Genomic DNA, 21979 nt, shown 5'->3' on the forward strand with positions numbered 1-21979 from the left:
ACTTTCTTAGTGTGTTGAATTTCTGGCTTCCCTGCAAGCCCCCTGGAAAGTGATGAAGGAGGTTTACAGTATGTGGAAAAAGGGACTGGCCACTTGGGAGAAATATAGGAATGTTGTCAGGGTATGCAGCGATGCAACGAGGAAGGCCAAGGCCCATTTGGAACTAAATCTGGCAAAAGATGTCAAGGATAACAAGAAGGGCTTCTTCAAATACATCAGTAGTAAAAGATAGACTGGGGAAACTGTGGGCCCACCGCTGAATGTGATGGGTGCCCTGGTGACGCAGGATGCAGAGAAGGCAGAGTTACCAAATGCCTTCTTTGCTTCAGTCTTTACTGCTAAGGCTGTCCCTCAGGCATCCCAGCCCCCAGAGGAGAGACAGACAATCTGGAGAAAGGCAGAATTCCCTTTCGTTGAGGAGGATGGAGGTCATGGAGGACAGGAGAGGTGCCTGAGGACTGGAGGGTAGCCATTGTCACTTCAGTCTTCAAAAAGGGCAAGAAGGAGGAGCTGGGGAACTATAGGCCAGTCAGCCTCACTTCCAACCCCGGAAAGGTGTTGGAGCAGTTCATCTTGGAGGCCACTTCCAGGCACGTAGAGGAAAAGAAGGTTATGAGAAGTACTCAACATGGATTCACCAAGGGGAGGTTGTTCTTGGCCAACTTGACAGCTTTCTATGATGGCGTGACTGGCTGGGTAGATGAAAGGAAAGCCATGGATGTAGATACCTTGACTTCAGCAAGGCATTTGACACTGTCTCCCATGACATCCTCATGGACAAGCTTAGGAAGTGTGGGCTAGATGAGAGGGCAGTAAGGCGGATAGAGAACTGACTCAATGGAAGAGCTCAGCGGGTTGTGATCAATGGCACAGAGTCTGGCTGAAGGCCTGTAACTAGTGGTGTTCCCCAGGGGTCTGTGCTGGGTCCAGTCCTGTTCAACGTATACATCAGTGACCTGGACGAAGGGACAGAGTGTAACCTCAGCAAGTTTGCTGATGATGCAAAACTCGGAGGAGTGGCTGAGACACCAGCAGGCTGTGCTGCCATCCAGCAAGACCTGGACAGGCTGGAGAGCTGGGCTGAGGGGAACCTCATGAAATTCAACAAAGGCACGTATAAGGTCCTGCACCCGGGGAGGAACAACCCCAGGCACCAGTACAGGTGGGGGGTGACCTGCTGGAAAGGGGCTCTGTTGAGAAGGACCCAGGAGTGCTGGTGGGCAGCAAGGTGACCATGAGCCATCACTGTGCCCTTGTGGCCAAGAAGGCCAACGGTGTCCTGCAGTGCATTAAAAAAAGTGTGGCCAGCAGGTCGAGGGGGGTTATCCTCCTCCTCTACTCTGCCCTAGTGAGGCCACATCTGGAGAACTGCGTCCAGTTCCAGGTTCCCTAATTCAGGAAAGACAGGGAACTACTGGAGAGAGTCCAGCGGAGAGCTATGAAGATGATGAGGGGACTGGAGCATCTCCCTTATGAGGAAAGGCTGAGACACCTGCGTTTGTTCAGCCTGGAGAAGAGAAGACTGAGGGGGGATCTTATCAATGCTTATAAATATCTGAAGGGTGGGTGTCAAGAGGATGGGACTGGGCTCTTTTCAATAGTGCCCAATGACAGGCCAAGGGGCAATGGGCACAAGTTGGAACACGGGAAGTTCCACTTAAACATGAGGAAAAACTTCTTTCCTGTGCAGGTGACAGAGCAGTGGCACAGGCTGCCCAGGGAGGTTGTGGAGTCCCTTCCCTGGAGACATTCAAACCCCTCCTGGACACATTCCGGTGCCCCCTGCTCTGGGTGTGCCTGCTCAAGCAGGGGGGTTGGACAAGGTGATCTCCAGAGGTCCCTTCCAACCCCTGCCAGTCTGTGATTCTGTGATTCTGTGAAAGTGCCAAGAGTGAAAAGCAAAGCACTGAAGGGAAGGATCATGGGTGCCTGGATTTCAACTTCCCACTGTTGTCAGTTGAGCATGCAGGAGGTTTTTTACAGTACGGTTTCACTGGTAGAATTTTTATTTCATGTTCATTGTCAGCATTTAGCACACTACACTTTAAGCCCATAAATATGCTGTTGACTTCAGGCTTAATTCTCCAAAGCATACCCAGGTGAAAGGTTCATTAGTTTTCAAAAGGACTGTGAATTTTAATGGCAAAATTCACAGGAAGAAGCCTGTCAGAACATGTTCCTGCTCTGTTTATACTATAAGGTTTTTGATGGTACAGTGCTGCTGGAGTAGCTAAACCAGCCAAATCCTCTACAGTTGAATCACCCATATGGTATGAAAGTGCTAAAGCCAGTTCAAGGAGCAAGCTTCTATTAGATATATCTTAGTTATGTTGATATATCTACACCTATTTCAGGGGCAGGCTAAGAACTGATTTCCATGTTTCTTTATTACAGCTCTCAGTGCAATTTGCTCCAGTCTTTATAGAAATTATTTCAGTTTGCCTTCTAAATGCTTAGACTGGACGTAGAAATAAGCACCCACAATTCTGTATAGATCGAACTCTGTTAAACCCTAATAGAAACTTCCTGAATCCCCTGAAAACATTCTGGAACATGAAGAAAATCTTTCATCATTACTGTATCATGTTCTCAGTGCTTGAAGTGGGACCACATTTTTAAGATGGGGATATTGTCACTTTAAAGGAATGGACGGTGGCACCCCTGCAACGGGCACTGTTAGGCTACTCCTGACAGAGCAGCCTGGATTAGGAGTCAGTATCACCTTCACAGTAAGATCATACACCAGCTCAGAGCTTGGCAGGAGTTATGATACCTGCTGCTCTGAGAAGCCAGACTAATGGGGGCTACTCCAGTTCAGCAGCCCTTGCCTTTCATTCTGCTGCTCCATAGGAGTCAGAATGGTTGGCCTCCTCTTAGGTATGATCACATAACCATGACTGACATATCACCATGCTGTGTATTTAGTGACCATGGCACAGTACTTCAAACACTGGACAGAGACACTTCTGTCATTTTCCAAAAAAATGAATAAATGATGCATCAAAGACACCCCCCCCACAAATTAGGTCAAGCCTCCTAGAATCATTATTCAATTTTAAGTATGTAGGCTTCCATTTTAACTAACAATTATTACATTTTGTATAAATTATATATTATATACCATTTATATGTATATAACTAGGAAACGTATAAATTATAATTCTATAACATTATCATTAAAATAATATGAAATAGTGAAATGTGTTGAAACTACAGTGCTTTAGTAACATTTTGAAAGAATCCTATATTTCTCTGCCTTTTAGATTGGAAGATTGAACCTAAAACCTCTGCATCACTTAGAATTCTTTGAAAAATCACAGAGTGTTTCTACCTATTTCATTCTTTTATCCCTCACATGCTAATCAAAAATGAGACACAACCATGATGATGCACAAAAAAGAAAGCCATAAATCTCACTTAGAAGTCAGTTTTGAAGACAAGATTATGGCTTCAAACTGTTTTGTATTCCCATAAAAAGAAAGCAAAATGGAAATCCTGTTTTGGAAATATAATTCCTAGCGAAAAAGAATTTTTACTTTTCTCAGTGTTGTTCCTTGCCAACTGAGACAACTAGCTCCACAGCCAGCATGACCTGCTAAATTTCACCTGACTTGTATTACCACCACCACTCTGAGCAGGCTTCTTCCAGCATTATGAAACATACCTGTGACTCCAGAGAGGTTAACTTTCTTCCCTTCTTCTTCTCCTCCTCTTCTCTCTTTGCTGTCTGAGCTTTTGTTTTTTCTTTCTCTTTGGACCTTTCAATTTTCTGAAGCTCTTCCACATAGGCATCATAGATCTCCCACTGAGAGACAGACAGAGGCAGGATCTATCAGGACCTGCATTATTCCCAGAGAACCGCCATCTACACCATCACAAAAACATGATAGTCCTCTTCAGCAGTATCACTGTGACTGGAATTAGCTGAAGACAGTTGGCTTTTTGCACAAAAAGTGAAGGATTGAAGCCCAGGATTTTTAAAGCTTGATGGAGCATATCTTACTTTTTAAGAACATATTATTGCATTCTTAAAAATTTCCTTCCACACCACTCTTTTTGGTGCTGTGACTCTGCATCTTTCTTGTAGGACTTTCTGTTTGGCTAATTTACCAGTGTTTAATAGGAAACATGCATTAAACATCTGCTTTATGACATTTCTCATGTGGTGTTGGAAAATTAAATTGTAGCTGCTTAACACAATCTAAATCTTGGACTCCCACTCTGTAGCATATGATCAAATGGAAACTGAGACAGTTTTACATCTTTTGCCATGCCACATGCCAGGAATGTCTTACTTTAGTAGAACCAGAAGTAATTTTTCTACATAAGAATTATTCATTAGTATTGGAGTGCTAGTATTGTATCTGAAGCAGGAACATTACTTTCGGAACAAAACCAAAGGCAATCTAATGCTGAAACATCAGTTTAGGAGAGGGAGTATGATTCAAACACAAAATATAGAGTAGAATATTGGAATAAAAAAAGGTACAGAAACCTTTAGCAAAAAAACTGAATTGTGTTGCAAATTTGCAGGCAGAAATAAGGTTGAAACATATTTCAAACGTCAGGAAAATTACAAAGATGTGATGAGAAGAGTAGGAGAAAGAGTTGAACACAAAACTTTGGAAGAGGAAATGATGACCATAAGGAAGAATGAGAAAGAAAAAGACTGGAGGAAAAGAAAAGCTTACATTAAAATGTTATTTTATATCCACTCAAATTTTCAACAGAATACAAAGAAAACAAGGGAAAACTTTTCATCTTAGTTTTCAAACATACCATGCAAAATTTTAGCAACAGCCTGATTATTGTATATAGCTCTGTTCTCTCTAACTCTCAGGTCATCTCACTATCAGAAAAAATGAAAGGGAAGTTCAGCTGGAGGGAGGGAAGATCTCAGGCCAATTATTCTGTGATTACTCTGTTCAGAAATAGACTCGGTTACAGTTTTCATCTTTACAGAGGCACCTTCACTCCCCTTCCTATCACTTCCCTATAAAAGCATTTTTTAAGTTTCTGCCATTGCCTTATACTTTCTTCTGGGTGTTCCTGTGGTATGCTGGTAATAAAACAGTATTTTCAATACCAGTTTGGTACACTGGGTTGAAACAATATTTGCATCAGTGACCAACACAAATATATCTTGTAAATATCTGTGGGAATTAATCAGCAGATTTGGCCGATTCCCCTTCCAATGAAAGCTGTAGCACATTTCATGTGTAAAATATCATGCCAAATAATTTTTTTTATTTTTTAGGAGATGGAGAAATATGTGAATAAATAGGCACATTCCCACTATATAAAACAGAGCCAAATCTATTGCAACAGGCTTAAAGTGAGCCTTCCATGTTCCTTATGCTGTAGTTCTCACTGGGTTCAGCTTCAGGCTTTAGAAACCTGGTTTAGCATACAGCTAAATTTAGACAAAGTAAAAAACACAATGTTGCATATATTAAATTATTAACAACACTCTCCAAAACATCATGAACCTTTGAAAATTCCCAGATATACAAAATTTTCAGAGGTCTCCACTCTCTAAACACAGTGCTCAAAGTGGAGCTAGCAGGCAGGCATGTCCTAAGTGCTTTTTCATTATTCTGTTCCTGCATTTTGAGACCCCATTGAACCTGCCTCTGGTGGGATCAGCTGATGGAGGTGTCCTGCAGCTGACGAGGTATTGAATGCTGGATCACAGCTCCTCCTAAATATCCAGCTCACCCAACACACAGTCAGGGAAGATCTTCAGCAACAGGATAGTCCCCACCCCAGAGACAGCTGGGTGCCCTGAGGAGTCAGTGCCTGCAAGGGGCAGTTGAAGTTGTGTTCCTGTTCCTCCAGATCTCAGCTCTAGCCCACCGCTTGCTGAGTCCAGGACCATTCTCACACTGTGGTGTCGCTATTTCCACTCATTTAAGACTCTCTAAAGCAGACTGGCCAGGGTGGCTGACAAGTGGTAGATCAACTAAAAGTAGCTAAACAGAGATGCTTGACCTTAGAAACCTAAACCATTAGCAAGTTCACCCATTAAGGCAGAAAAGAGGGCCATGCTAGTTTGCTCTCAGATTTAAACCAGAGATCAAAGCCACAGTGTGGGAGTTCCACTGCAAGGAATGTAAATGTAGCAATTTGGTTTTTCCTGTGTGATTCTCATATCTCACTTTCCTAAATATAGTCTAAAAAAACTTTAAAAGTAAAAAGGATATACCTGGTTAGCAGTGGCTGAGAAATTTTTACAAGGTGTAGGCTCCGACTGACATGCTCTTTCCTGAATAAAGCAAAAGAATAAAGAAGTGTAATCTTTGTATTGAAACTCTTTGTAGTCACACAGTCCAGCTCTGGAAACAGCCTTCTCATAGCAGATAGTTAGAATAATATTGATCTAAGATTAATTCAACATCCAAATGACTCCCAGAGTACTGCACAAACATTACCGGTGATCATGCAACTACAAACAGATTTTCTTGTGGACCAAAAGAAGGTTCACAAGACCTTCTGATTTTTTCCAACATACGTAAACTACTTAATTTCAGTATTTCGTTTTGAATGACTCTAAATGGTTTCTTTCATCTCTACCACTTGAAACATCGTGCTACCAGTTATGGTATCAGTTATGATAGCATAGAATCATAGAATGGTTTGGATCAGAAGGAACCTTAAGATCATCTTGTTCCAATCCCCCTTCCACTAGATCAAGTTGTTCAAAGCCCTGTCCAACCTGGCCTTGAACACTTCCAGGGATGGGACATCCACAGCTTCTCTGGGCAACCTGTTCCAGTGCCTCACCACCCTCGTAGTGAAGAATTTCTTCCTTGTATCTAATCTAAATCTACCCTCTTTCAGTTTAATGCCATTACCCCTTGTCCTATCACTACACACCCTTGTAGAAAGTCTCTTTTCAGCTTTCTTATAGGCCCCCTTCAGGAATTGGAAGGCTGCTATAAGATCTCCCCGCAGCCTTCTCTTCCCCAGGCTGAACAACACCAGCTCTCTCAGCCTGTCCTCACAGGAGAGGTGTTCCAGCCCTCGGATCATCCTCCTCTGGAATCACTCCAACAAATCTGAAATCCTACCAAACTTGAGAAGTTTTGACCTATATATTAAAAACACACTTGGTTACAGCAGTCAAAACAAAAGAGTTGAACAGAACGATAACCTATAAACAATTCATTTGATATTACTGAATAATATTTTTATCACCCTTACATCAACATTCTGAAATAACTGAATACATTTCTGTGAAACCTTCATTTCATGGAACAGCATTTTCTTTCAAAAAACTGTTGTGTCAGGACATTTTTTATAAAGCTGCCTGTAGCATTTCATTGACCTCTGAAATGAAGCGGTCTCAGAGGTAGAAACTGCACATCCTGTACAGCACACAGCAATACTTCACAGCTTTTTAATGTCTGATTCTGCTTTCAAGGGCAGAATCACACAGAGGCACACAAGCCTCTTCCAGTAAAACCAATGGGAAGAGAATAGGCAGATCTGGGGACAGAGAAACAACAAATTCCGTGGCCTCTGCAGGGGTTCTTGAAAGATGCAGAATCTTAGCTCAGACTTTGCAGCAAGCACCCCATTGTTGGATAAACTTTCCTGAGATTCTCCGTCTCTACTAATGGGCAGAGATGGTATTCCTTCTACAAGCAGTAGCTCCAGCAACACAGTAGCTCTTAGATCTCTCCAAGCCCATCAGATGTAAAGGCACCTCGCTTCAGGTGTAATGGCTGCAAGAAGGCAGGCAGCCTCTCTGGGGAAGCTGTATATTCTCTGATTCCAGGGCAGCAAGGACAACAAGATAATTTTCTCTCTGAAGCTTGTATCTCTGATTCAGAAAGCTCCTTTCTGAACACTCAACTAGGGGCCAACATCACTGGTACTGCTCGGTTAGAAGACCCTGTGAAGACACACTCACTGGGAACGGCTGAAAGCTTAGAGAAGTAACATAAGGCATTGGGTCTGTTCTGATTGGAAAGCACATGCGCAGAGCGGGAAGGAGGTGTACCATGTAGCAGCAGCAAAGATTTGTCATACTTGCAGGGGTCTGTCACTGTAGTACCTGTGCTTAACACAAGCATAAATACCTTTATCCTTTTAATATAGAGGCACTTATATCCCTGCCCCATGGGTAAGAATTGAAGTACAAGGCCATAAAGGGACTCTGTGTCAAAAGGAAATTGAATTAATGGATTCCAAGCCCTCAGCTACTACCCAAACCATTGCTCTATACTTTTTCGGGTGAGAAAGTAGACATGAAAAATGTGATATCCTAGTAGAGGTTTAAGGGTTTACAGTAGCACTAACATTTCTTGTAGGCTGTCCAAGGGACCAAGAGGCAAGAATTTTTCTGTCACCATTTTCATCACCCAAAATGTGTTACCATAGTAAAACACTTTTTTTTTTCCCCTAATAGAATCTACAGAAAGCACAGGATATGACACAAGCACAGATGATCCACATGCCCTCCCAAAGCAGAGATACTCCAAGTCACTGAAGGAAATGGCAGCATACCCGCATAGGGTTGTTGAGCGTCCTTGAAGCTCTCTCAGTGAAGTTGAACTGGTTGGCAAGCTTCTGCTCCTTCACTCTTGGGAGAGGAGCCTCTTCTGCCTCTGCTGCCTCAGCTACTTCTGCTGTTCCTGACTCCTCTGCCTCTTCCTCCCCAGCAGCCTGCAAGAAAATAGAGCAGTGACTCCACCCTGAAAGAAACAGACATCTCTTTTCTTCTACAGAAGCACTTCTTAGACTGCTGTATTTCTGTTGCCTAGTGAAGGATACTGTAACTGAAGGTTCAGTATTATGATGGAAATTAGGAGACTTCCAGAGCAAGGATATTCTGGAATGGTATCTAAACAGAAATATGGAAAACCAGGAACCGAAGTTACTTTAAAAGAAAGCCTGACATGAGTGAGATAAAGCATGACTGCCTTTGGTAAAATGGACTCAGTGACCAGAACACTGTGTTAGAGTCCCACAGCCCTCTGTTTTCATTTCCTCGCTAAACAGTCAGCTTTATCTGAAACCAGTCTGAACTTGATTCCAGGGCCTGACACTGTGTGGATAAGAACAAACTTCCCACAGAGTACTCTTTTCCTCATCAGCCAACTGCCTTTAAATCAGGCCACTGTTTATTTCACATAGTTATGCCTATTGCTTTCACCCCTCCACATCTTGTCTTTCACCAGTTTTTCTTTCAGGAATGGACATGCTGTCCAGAAAGATTTCAGATCCCAGCAAATTACACTGTATCTTGATATAATATCTGGATAAAAACAGACCTTGTGTGTAGGAACCTGTCATCCCCCTACACAGCTCCTCCAAACTGAAAAACATGGCAGGAGAAATACAGCTGTTCAATAGGATCTGCAGGATCTCACCTACAGCAGAGACACCTCAGGCATAAAAGAATCCATCACAGAAGCATCTGAGCAAGCTCATTTTATAATAAAGGAATTTCAAAACTCATACTAAAAATGAAATGGACAGCTCTCAGCTGACTATGGAGAATTACCTGAGTATCTCCTGTGCTTTCTTCATCTTTAATCTCTGTCTCTTCAGATATTACTGCAGAAGTCTCAATAGGAGCCTTTCCTGATGATAGAAAGGGTAAGTGAATAAGGCCAGGATAATAGAACTTATTATTCCATATTCTGCAGATCCTTCTATCTTCTGAAGCATTAATATACAGATGCATCCTTTTCTAATGCTATCTCATTAGACAGAACAGTAACCAATCCCCAGTTTGGAGGGTGATGGTGTGTTCAAAGCCACAAAAGGAGACAATGTTATTACTAGAATGAAACTGCAATAATTCTGGCTGGACTGAAATAAAAAGTCTGATTTCAATGCAGATCAAACTTCTGAAATCCACTTCTGATCTGAGCAGCTTTGTGTCTGGGTATCCCCTCAGCTCTGCACCTTTCTGGCCCCCAAAAATGGCTGCAATGTACAACCATGGTGAACATTGGCACACAGGAGTTATAACATGTTTTGTTCTTGTTTATATGGATAAAAATGGATATACTAGTCTTGTTACAGAATGATGGATGTCTACATTCCAGTCACAGCCTTGACTGTGTAGTCATGCTAGCATCAAGCTGCTTGGAACTAGCTGGTTTGGAATCTACAAAAAGCACTGGCATCAACAATCCATGCTTTCATGGCATTGAAGATCCTATTCAGTAATTTGTCCTACTTCCAACCACTGTGCACATTTTGTTAAGTGTGAAATAAAAGAGGCACTGACCCTCAGAAGCTGCAAGTAACAACTATTCTCAGGAGCTTATCCAGTGTTGTCATCATGCCTGACAGTTACCACCTTGAAAGAACACTCTTTGTAACACAATTTCTCCTTTCACAGATAGCAGAAGTATGAGAAAATCACTAGGCAGTACATCTTTCGCTCCTGAAAATTCAAACCTAGAACTCTTTGCTAACAACAGAGCTTTTCAGCCCCTGGTTAAGGTGTCTTTTTGACCGAAAACCTAAGAATGGTGATAGTAGCTAGATCAAAGGTCCAACTATCTCAATATCTTGTATCTTACATTGTCCAGAAGTAGATGTCCTGGTAAGAGTGCAAGAACTGGTCACGTATGTGATAGTTTCTTCAATGCTTACCCAGCCTGCACACATTTCTGCTTTAATACTTCAAATCACGGCTGAACCTTTCAAAGCAGGCCAACTAATGGCAGTGGAAGACATTTGAAAGACACTAAATAGCTCTCAAAATTTCAGTGTCAGTGTTCACATGGCTCAAAAAGCCTGCACTGTTTTCTACACTGTGGCAAACATCTGGTTGATTGTTTTTCCTGTTTTTGTTTCCCGAGAAGGATGCAACCCAAAATAGGAGCTGTTCAACTCTATGGTGATGAATTGTGATCATTCCCTCATGTTGAGTAACTGGTAGCAGTGCCTGGCTGAAAATGGTTGTGGTTTCAAATAATAAACCTACCTGCTGCAGTGCTTAGTCTGATACTCTGCCGTCTGCCTTCATCTGAATCTTTGAGTATCATATTTCCATTCAAAGAGAAGTGAATAGCCATTTGATCCACACAGCTTATTGGCTTGTATGCTCGTTCCTACAAAGAGGAAAAAACCAACAAAATCAGCGTGAAAAAAAGTAGTTTAAACCAGAAATACTGTGTAGCCTAAACTGCTGAAGCTAAGAAGATCTATACTGACAAATATATGTTTATTATTGGCAAATTTACACTGAATTTCTTCCAGCAGGTATTTCTATCTAAGGACATTGAGAACCATAAATTAAAGGTACAATGAAAAGAAGCAAGAACACAACACCTCTAGTTCTTCACCACTGCCACAGCAAGTGAGTTTAAATATAGTTCTAGTGGACCTCTACTACACAGCATTCCCTAAGAGACTCTTACCTCCTGTTGTGCTGAGATCCCTGAATAGTTGTACCTATATAAGAACAGCACCACAGGCAGAGAGCAGTTCTGGTCTGGAGACATTACAGGCTCTTAGCACCATGCTCGAGTTATAAGCACTGTACGAATTCAGCTGTTTGAAGCTAGCTTGATTGGCACTTGCTTGCGGACCACTCTACAGTGCAGGTACACACCTAGGCTGAAACTGTGTATTAAGATTTTGAGCTGCACCTAAAAGCAATCAGAAGCCATTGCAGACCACAGATGCTGTAATAGTTTCCTTAAAAATACTACTGCTTTCTGTACCAACCACAGAATAGCATTGAGCCCACTACAGTCACTGTGGAGGATTTGAAGATCAGAATCATTCATCACCTGTTTCTATCCCATAAATATGGAAAACATCAACTCCAAATGGAAGAGAAAGTGACCTTATTTGCTTCCACAAGACTGACTGCCTTTCTCTGGTGATGTCATGTAATGGTTGGTCAAAGTAGTTACAGCAGCACAGAGATGAAACAGGCTGGGGAATATTTCACCTCGTTGTTGGTTCCCTGCCTATGGTTGGGGATATCCAACCATATCCAATCCAGAGCTGAGGGAGCTGTCCCTGTGTCCTTTCTTTCACGGGGTGTAACCCTTCCAAGGGAGGAGTGGGAGGCAAAGCCATCATTCCACTGCAGCAGCCTGTGTTGCTAGCTGTACACGCTAGCAGGAGGAGGCTACACCAGGGTAATGCAGAATATGCTCTGCACACACAAATGTGAAGGTGTGAATCTTGGATGTTTCCTGGCAGTATTTGATACACTCTCCCCTCCTTGCTCCTACTCATCATTAACAGAGCTCTTGTCAGAGACTTCACAAAGCACTTTTCTGAGCTCTCCTATAATTCAAACAACTGAATCTTGATGCGAGAATACTGAGGCATAACTGTCTTACAGACTGAGTAAAGCATTGCCTTTTGTCCTCTAACCACCACAGAATGGAAAAAGTTACCGCCTGACATTAGCTGCACTAATTACATTTGCTGGCAGACCTTGCTGAGTAATTGTTTTATCCTACTTCTGAATAAATATGTCAATGCTTTTAGATTTTGTACTCTGTAAAAGCCCTTTAGGAACCAGTGACAGTAAATATGTAACAAGATGAAGCCACATCAAAAGGAAATTTACCTGGTTATAAAGCAAAGGGAAACACAAAACCAGTTAATTGCAAAAAATCTCATCCTTGTTTTACAGGTCATGCCACACTTACTTTAAAGCTGTATCTGACGATATTCTGGGGAGCATGTGGATTATTAGCTGTCAAGATGCGTGTAAATTCCTCTTTTAATTCCTTTGGAATGGAAACAAAATAATATCATAAATAAAAACCCACTGTTAATACAATGTACAACATACAAAAATCGCCAGGTTTACACTCAGTTCTATGATGTTCAGCTCACTGCAGCTATGCCTCCACAAGAACAATGCTTGGAGCCAAGCTAGCTCAAAGTGGAATCCAGAACAGTCGTCTTGCTTCCTACCAAAGGATTTCAGCAGGCTTTCTTGAATTCTTTAGCTGCCATGTTAATTTTCTTATCTAAGCTATGGTAGCACTTGAAAAATGCTAGCTGCCTTCTATAGGGCAAGAAAGACAACCCTTGTCTTGAAGCATACACTGTAAAAAAATAGAGTAAACAATAAGCTGAATGGCAGTGCCTGCAGGATCAACCACTGCAAACAAAAACCAGTACTGGTGTTAACTGTTTTCACTACCTGAGCGGGGGGGAAGTATGTCTACCTTCCCTTTGAGAGCTACCTGGAGGACAGGGAGCAATGCTAGAGTTTTACACAGCAGTGAGAACAGAGAGACAACTGCAGTTGGAAGGGTGACCAAATGCAATCTGCTGAACCAAGCTGAGAAGAAATGGCCATAAAACTGCAGGACACCTCCCTGTCCAGTGTATGACACACAGGCACCTGAAAACCTCTGGTTATCCAGACTCCTCCTTACATGAGGAAAGTCCTGGCCCCATTCCCCTCTTGGATCAACTCCATGCAGGTACACTGACTTAAGGGAAGACCATGTTTTAAAGAATATTGTCCCTGTTTTCCTGCTGAAAGCCATTTCAGTTTATGCTGCAGATACCATACTTTAACAAGTACTGGAGTTTTACTCTTGCAGTTTCCTCCAAAACAAATGGCTAAGAGATAGGCTTTGGCTTATGAAGTTTTGTACATATCTCATGACAACTACAGGCATTATTTTACTCACAGCTTCAGTCAGCTCCAGTTGATCTGGGGGTTTGACTAGGGTCTTTGCTGCCGCCCATTCATCTACTCCCTCTCCCACTTCAGTGGAGACATCTTCTTCCTAGCCCAGGAACAACAAGCCCATTAGTGCACCAAGACTGTGACTATTTAGCCCCCTCCCAAACCAGTGCTTCGCTAGGCATGGAGCAAGGACAAAAATAGCACCATCCGTTCTTTGAGCAGAGCAGATAACCTCAAATGGCAGACCCAAATCTGAAGACAGTTGAATGGCTACACTTGTTAGCAAGAGTTCAGTGGGTTGGAGGAGTCACTGTCTGATGATAATTCCTGGCCTGTAACAAACATGGAATAACTCAAATAACAAAACTCAAGTAACCCCTCTTCAATTTCAGCTTAAAAGTTGGCAATATTGTTTCTTTTGACCAGATAACACCCAAATGAGCCATACTTTAGGATTATTCAAGGGCACAAGTCAAGGACCTGCAATTACTTCTGAAGTGCTATTCTGCAAGCTACAGTTAGAAATTATTTCAATATAGAAAGCAGCAGGGATGTAGCTCCTGGAGGAATGTTAACCACTTTCTTGCAAAGGCCAGCGGGTCTGCATTCTCCCAACCCAGAGGGCAGCTATCCTTGGGCTAGGCTTGGGCTGATGTCATGATATGGTATCATTAACAGGAAAATTAATCACTTCAGGGATGAATTTCAATTAATTGTCGTTACAGATAAACTGCCAGAACACAAAGTTGCTGATTAAAGTGTTTAACTGCTCCAGGCAAAATTTCTCCCTCAGTTTGAAATGTGTAATGGGTTGATTTAAAATAAATCAATCATTCTTTTAAATATAGTTCTCTAAGGTCTGCTAAACTTTATAGCCATATAGTGCTGCCAAGGAGTCCAAGGTATAAGTGCAGGCTGTTTGCAGGTACATAGGCTGGACCCAGCAAGGGTTTGCTATCTGCAGAGTGCCACAAAGGTAAAAAGCATAATGCTGTGTGAAAACATGCAGTGGCTGAAAGTAAAGGAGAATTCTGCCTACACCAAGCACCCTGGGAGAGGCTGCAGGCTTTTTTTTTTTCCACAAGGGAGCTGAAATGAGGCAAGCTGTAAGCAAGGTTAGGTGCTCTGACACACAAGAGACCACGTAGGCAGAACAGTTGATTATGAATTAACGCTCCCCACATGAACAACTGCTTGTAGGATATTTATTGATGCCAGTTACTTCAGCGCTCTTTTCCCTAGTGAAACAGATAAAAAGTCTTGTGGGTTTAACATTTTTATTTGTGTTTTTCATTTAAAAGTAAATAACTTTCCATTTTAAAGGGTCAAAAGAGGAACATTTAACAAGACTGTGATTCGTCCTAAGAAAGTGAAAAGCTGTTTATCACCACGCCTGTTTTAAGGCACATAAACTGTCCTTCTTCCATCCATGCGAAGGAGCTAAATAAGAGGAAGGTAGATTAAATAAGGATGTTGTAAACATTTATTTGCCTGACAGTAAAAACATTATCATGAGGCTAACAGTAAAAATGTTTACACTAGTTTCTCTAATGCTTTTATTTCTATGTTAATTAAATGCACATGGGCTACTTTTTAAATTTTCTAAACTGAGCAGGCAGTTGTCTCACAGTCTATGTCATCCTGTATTTTGGAATTTACATCCCAACCACTTTATTTCAATCTTTTCATCTTGCAGTTCACCTAAATCATGCCTTTGTTTTAGCTGCCATTTTTATTCTAACTTGCTAGTGTAATTTGCTTCTCAGTGGAAATCTAGAGCAAATCCTTAATGGTAAATCAATTAGAATGTTATAAATTCAATAAAACATGCCATTGTTCAGACTGAATCTAGTTTGCAACTCATAGATAAAGAAGAGAAAAACATTTTTAAGACTCGTGGATGTGTAGATCTTACCCGTTTTTTAGATACAGCTTTAGCAGGCCTTGGTGGTACTGCCTTTCCTCCTGAAGGTCCACTTTGGCCCTGAAGCGAGAACATACCCAATATAAACCTTCAAAGCACATTGTTTCCTAATTTAACCAAAGCAGAATAAAAGTTTAATGTGCTTACTTATGTTTGCTGCAGAGGTATGTTTCAAAAGCCAAGTATATCAGTACTTTATCTATAAATCTTTTGAATGAAAGGCAGTCACTTTCGTAATGGTACCACCATGAGTCACCATCCCTAGAGGTATTTAAAAGCTGTGTAGATGTGGTGCTTGGGGACATGGTTTAGTGGTGGACTTGGCAGTACTGGATTAGTGGTTGGACTCAATGATCTTAAAGGTCTAACACAAGACTAGTTTATTAGCATAAAGAAACACTAGGCTCTATCCTGGTTACTGCCTGTCTGTGATATGCCTAAATGTCACACACATGGGGTTCTAGCACGTTAACCAAACACACAGAAAGGCTACTCTTGCCCCAAGTGCTCACATGTGACAGTGAGTCCAGAGACAGAAGATCCACACCTACAAAGCCGTGAGTGCTGAAAAAACACAGAAAACACTGAAATAGTTGTTTACAGGGAGCCTTATAGAGCATTCCTAAGTGAGATTACCCAGAGGTTAAGGAATAACAGATGGGGGCCAGTGACAAAGCATTATGCAAACTTTACAGAAAGGAGGAGAGGAAATGAAGAGGATCCTTTTGAGAAGATGCTGAGGGACTGACAGGACCAAGAACCCAAAAGGCAGAGGGTGAGAGAGCTGATAAATCAGACAAAGGAGACAACATTAGAAACCTTGGCAAAACGGTTTTAGGATGGATCCCAGATAACTTTGGATGGGATGATTGGGAAAAGTAAAGGAGTTACTTGAAAAAAGCGACTACATGACAGGAAAGAAGGGGATACTAGAGGACAAGAGGGAAGGAAAACAAAGGGGTGGAGGGGAAAGCTCCCATGGATTTTCTTTAGAAGAACATTAGAGTGCGCCTTTCAGCCCAGATCAAAGGTCCACCTACCTAAGTATCTCTCTCCACACTGTTCAAAAGCAGACACCTATGGAGCTTTCTCCAGGATGCCCACTCAGCTGCCCACAGGGATTTGAATCAGAAATGCTGTCCATTTTATTTCATATCAGTGGGTCTTTCTCTCCACAAACTTATTCAGTCATTTTGGAATCCATGTGCTTTTTTAGCATGAACAACTTCCACAGCAAGGACTCTCATGGTACAACTAAATGCTAATGCAGAGACCTGCTGCTTGCTTAAGTCTGCCACTTCCTGCTTTCATCTGTTTTGCCTAGTTCTTCTACTGGAAAGCCCAGCTTTATCACACTAGCTGTTGTTCATCAACTTTTCCATATCTCTTATGAACACCTTAAGTAGCACAAGTCTCTACAGAGATTCCTAGACTCCTCTCATAATTTCCCTCCATTATGAAAATTAAATATTCAATTCTACCAGCTGCTTCATATATATTACACAATTAAGAAGCCATAATTACTTTGACCCAGTATCCCCTGTTCTTGTTTCTAAAGCCCCATTACTTGTAAGACTTGACAATAAGAATTCAGAAAATAAGTATTTTCAGAGAACAAACTGTAGCAGAGATGTGAGGCTGCAACCTCCAGTGTTGTTGCCCTTTGTACAAGCTAAGCCACATAAAAATTCTGTTACTAACAAGAAGTCTGGGATTACTTTTATTCCAAAAGATACATACTAAAAAATATGAAAAATGAGCAGACCAATACATTCCTCTACTTAGGAAATGTGCCTCACTTTGGAACAAAAGTTGTTATGACTCAAGTGGAGAAAATAGATATGACATTTCCTTTACAATCCCACAGCGGGCTGGTAACAGAGCAGAGCAGAGAGCCTAGGAGCCCCAGCATCACAACCACTGCTGAGACCACTGGGTTACACATCTGGCCTGTCTCCACACTTCAATGGCCTGTCAATGGGCAACAGAGCACTATATTCTACGAGGACCATGCTACATGCACATTAGATATGACTTAACCAGCAAAATTTAAAATACATTTTCAGAGCAGAATTTTATTCAGATCCAAATCAAAATCAAATTCTTAATTTTAAACATGAAAGAAAGCATACTCACATTTGTCCCTTGTAATTGAGTCTATAAAAGTGCTGTTTATCCAGCAGCAAAGGCATGGACAAGGCAACCTGAGGGTAATTGGTTTTGACAGTTGCACACATGTCAGTTAACATAATCCAAAGAGCCACTTATGAATAAATATCGCAACTGTATTAAAATCCAAAATTGACACTGAAGAAGAGCTAGAGTTAGAGTGCACTGGAAGGAAGCAGCACAAACTCCTTCCTGCTCCCCACACCATAAAGTGTTTGTAGGGTAGAGCATGAGCAATTATTCTAATCAACGAGGGGCCTATGGCTAATATATTTCTTTTGTCTTTGTACAGTACCATCATGGTTCTAAGACTGTAACTTCACAATATAGTAAAGGCATGGCATGATACAGAGACCCTGAGGAAACCCCAGATGTGGCATAGAGGACTACAGGTAGGGGATGATAAGAGATGGGGCACAGGCTTGACATTGGAGACCTCACTGCAGTAAGCATTGGCCAGCTATAGAAATGCAGATCTGCAGACAGGAGAACTGGACAAAGCTGGGTTTAGGGGTAAAAAAGAAAACAAAATAATAATATCTAGCACACTTTTAAAGCATCATATACAGTAACACCAGGCGTAAAGTGGAACACCATACCAAGGAAGAAAGAGCAAGTTGTGAAAGTGTGTTAGCTAACCTATAAAGGAAACTCCAAGTGGGTCCTACAGTGAAGAAGAAACCATCAACATGGACATCTTATCCTTCTCAGTGAAGGACCCCAGATGCTGACAACTTGCTATAACATCCCCACCAGTACAGTAAAGTGAAACCATCAACCTTGGGAACCAGAGGACCAGAAGAAGGGTGAGCACAGTACCAGAAAAGGGGTTGAAACTAAGTAGCTTGCAAGCAACAGTTTTAACTGCATCATCATCATCATCATTATTATTGCTATTATTTTTTTCACAGAAGTACTTATTTTCTGTAATAATTATGTCTGGACTGACGATAATGTTTAGACTAAGGTTTCAGTCACACTAACATTAAATTATTAGTTTTATATATATAAACAAGATTTTCAGTGTAACAAAGTTCACAGACTATTTAAAAATGAACCAGGCTCTGAAACTCTTAACTTTGATCCCATGCATGTTTTTACCCTTTATCAAAATGTAGCTGAGAGTACCATATCCAGCTGTGTACGACTGGGAGAGGGTGTTCAAGGGAGGGGTCTCATTGCATCCGTTGGTGGGATTTACTGCCCTTCTCCATTTGACTCATTCCTACTTCACTGCCAGACCCCACTCCCTGACTGTGGCAGCTTGCTTCAAGGCTCCCTGGGAACTAAATGAAGTAGTTCTCCACAGAAGGGAGCAAGAACAGGACTGACAGGACAGTTATAAAATTGCAGTCATTATCTCTGGTATTTTGAACTAAAAAAACTGCAACTGTCCCCTTCAAGGCCAACAGTTATGCCTTAGGCCTACTTGGCTATCACACAGATCCTTGGCTAAGTGCTACATAATATGGACACAGTTAGCCTACTCCAAAAGTGTGCAAAACATGAAGAGGGAAGACGGGAGCCAGCACATACTGACCTGTGACTTTTCTTCCGTAAGTGCTCCACAAAGACAGGACAGCCATACCTAGACCAGATGAGTGCAGGTTTGTCTGGCAGGTGGTAGTAGGGACTAGGAAGGTGTTAGTCCTCAGCTCATTCCATCTGCCTAGACAAACCACCCCTTGCAGTACAGAGACCTACTTCAACAACAACCAAAGTTGTGGTTGGACCAAATCTTATTTGGTGGATATCCTGGACTCTGGATGGTGAAGGTAAAGACTGCAACTCCACTTGACTCAACACTCTGCAAAAGTCAGTATAAAAAGCAGAACGCAGCCTTCAGGATGCAAGCTTCATTCCTGTGGGGATGCACTACAGCAGCCTATGCTAGCAAGGTTCAAGGTTCTGAGCTGACAGAAGGTTCAACCCAAAGTGCCTAAAACTGTTGGAATCCAGCTGGAAGGTGACACAAACATGAAGAGATGAGACGACATCCTAGTATTTTGGCAATATTAGCACTAGGCAACACTCATCAAAACTAGTAGATCTGTCTATTACAAGAAGCAAGGTGGGGAGCAACCATGGGTCAGTCAAGGATACACAATCTTTTACATCACCTCCTAATTCACATAATAGCACAAAGTCTACTGCTGCACCACTTCCTGAAAAGTTCCTGACATTCCTTTTCATTGGTGTATCTGTGTTTTGTCCTTTTGCTATTTCTTTTGCAAGCTCCTGCTCCCTGTAAATCTTTCCAAAGCCAGCACACTGCCCTTAGTCATACCTTTACTTAAAACTCCTCTCTGCTACATTAGCTGTAAAATGTCCTCAGTAGCACCCTGGTAGCTGGTGTCCTGCCACCACAGCTCAGAATGGTGGCCATTGCTTCTTCATTCTTCTTTTTACTGTATCAATCTGTTATCCATAAACTATTATTTAAGATGTAACCCTTTTGCTCTGACAGCTATTTCTTTGTTCCACATCACACAGTGTTTGTACCACAGAGGTCACAAATGCATCCACAATATAAATAAGGAATAATCTATAACTGTGAATCAACATAATGATTGTATATTCGCTAGCAAGATACTGGCCTTCATATGCATCTCTAAAATTCAAGCACATTTTAGCTGCTACATAATTATATAAAATATAAGTTAACAGACTATTATTAGCATCTTAAAGAGAAACATTCAGAAGTTAGAAAAGGTGAGAATTAAGGTTGCTGGGGCAACCTTCAATTCACCCCATTGGGCACAAGCATTATGATACACAGCTTAATTCCATAATTACACTCTTTGGCTTTTCAGGTTCCCTCACTTAAGCTCTCCCAGGCTTACAAGCATGGACAGAGTTCAGGCAGTAAGTCACTACTAGTATTTTGGTCTATGTTGTTCAGCATCTAGAGTCTTTTTTTTTTTTTTAATGTATAGCCTAAGTCAGACATGTCCTCCTCCCCTCAAAGAACAGTTACATTTCAGAAAATTCTGTATAAACTGAAGATGGTTTTGCTAGAGAAAGAATCAACAGCCTTCCTAAATCTTCCTAATAAATGGTGATACTATCCCTGCCCTAAATTAATTAATTAATTAACGATAAGTGGAGTGTGAATAATTATGAGGAATTTATATTAGGAAAAAAAGAGACATTGTTGCTAGGGAACTAAGAAACGGGTAGGAGGCATTAAAGAGTTATAAGGAGTTTCTCACCTCCAGGTCACCATAATAACTCTGGCCACCCTGGGAGGTGCTCCACTGCTACAGGAAAAAATGCCAGAGCATGAATTTATGCATGCTAAAAATGCTTTACTCTGATGACCTTCTTACATAAAATAAATGAAAATATTATTGTAGTTCCCACAGTAAAAAGACATTAGAAGCCCATAACCATCATAATACTTAAATTAAGGATATAGAAAACTCAAGTGACTGTTCTTTTCTGGACATTTCTTCCAGGATGTGTTTATGACAGCAGCACCTAGAAATTCCTCCCTGGCCCACACACTGACTAAGCTACAAGACAAATTGACTATTGACTAATGCAACAGTACAGTAATACAACAGGATGATAGAGATGAAGAGAGGAAACAGCTGAAAAGTGATGCTTTAAATGCCATTTAATTTTCCTTTCCCTTGCCAGAGCTCCCTCTAATGCAGACAAGGCATCAGGAGATGCAAATAGCTGCAAAATCAAGTCCTTCAGCAGGAAGTTCTCCTGTTGCTGACCTATCTAACAAGCATTTCTAATTTTATTTTTAGGTAGAATGTTTGGGTTGTCTCCAAATGAAATTCCTCTAATTTTTTTTAAGTTATAAACCAGTAAAATTAAAATAAGAAGAAACTACTGGCTACTTTCCAAAGGACATTGCTGTAAATAAAAATGGCACTACCAGTCTGGCATTTAGGAAGATCTATCCTATTTCTGCATCCCAGAAACATGAAATGGGAGGGCAAGCATCAAAGAGATGCAAAGTCTGGTGGAAATTTTGCCTTCAACACCTTAGTAATATGCTGCCAGCTTGACCTGAAATGAGGAAAATAAAGAATCATACTCAACCATCCATCCAGGTCTTGTCCTTCTTGCTTACTCTGTTCACAGCCATTATTTGTCTCTCTTTTTGTTGGCAGTGTAACAGCCACTAATTGCTGATCTAAGACTCATTAACCAAGTTTACACAAAATAGACAGGACTATCAGTACCTGCCTTCTTGACTGAATAGCAAAAGCTCTGAAGCTTTTTCC

The 21979-nt window shown here is 41.4% G+C and overlaps 1 protein-coding gene across 1 annotated transcript in view; it reads right to left on the reverse strand.

The window, feature by feature from the left end:
• Positions 1-21979, reverse strand: part of DNAI1 (dynein axonemal intermediate chain 1) — a 151848-nt gene that overhangs the window by 124455 nt on the left and 5414 nt on the right. Inside the window, exons 2-9 of the mRNA XM_075079030.1 lie at positions 15558-15626; positions 13644-13742; positions 12642-12722; positions 10952-11078; positions 9512-9591; positions 8512-8670; positions 6206-6265; positions 3665-3805 (exon numbers count right to left, since the gene is read on the reverse strand). Coding sequence (XP_074935131.1) covers positions 3665-3805; positions 6206-6265; positions 8512-8670; positions 9512-9591; positions 10952-11078; positions 12642-12722; positions 13644-13742; positions 15558-15626 — 816 coding nt within the window. The remainder of the gene's footprint in view (positions 1-3664; positions 3806-6205; positions 6266-8511; positions 8671-9511; positions 9592-10951; positions 11079-12641; positions 12723-13643; positions 13743-15557; positions 15627-21979) is intronic.

The sequence above is a fragment of the Phalacrocorax aristotelis genome, chromosome Z, assembly GCF_949628215.1.
Source record: "Phalacrocorax aristotelis chromosome Z, bGulAri2.1, whole genome shotgun sequence".
Classification (NCBI taxonomy): Eukaryota; Metazoa; Chordata; class Aves; order Suliformes; family Phalacrocoracidae; genus Phalacrocorax; species Phalacrocorax aristotelis.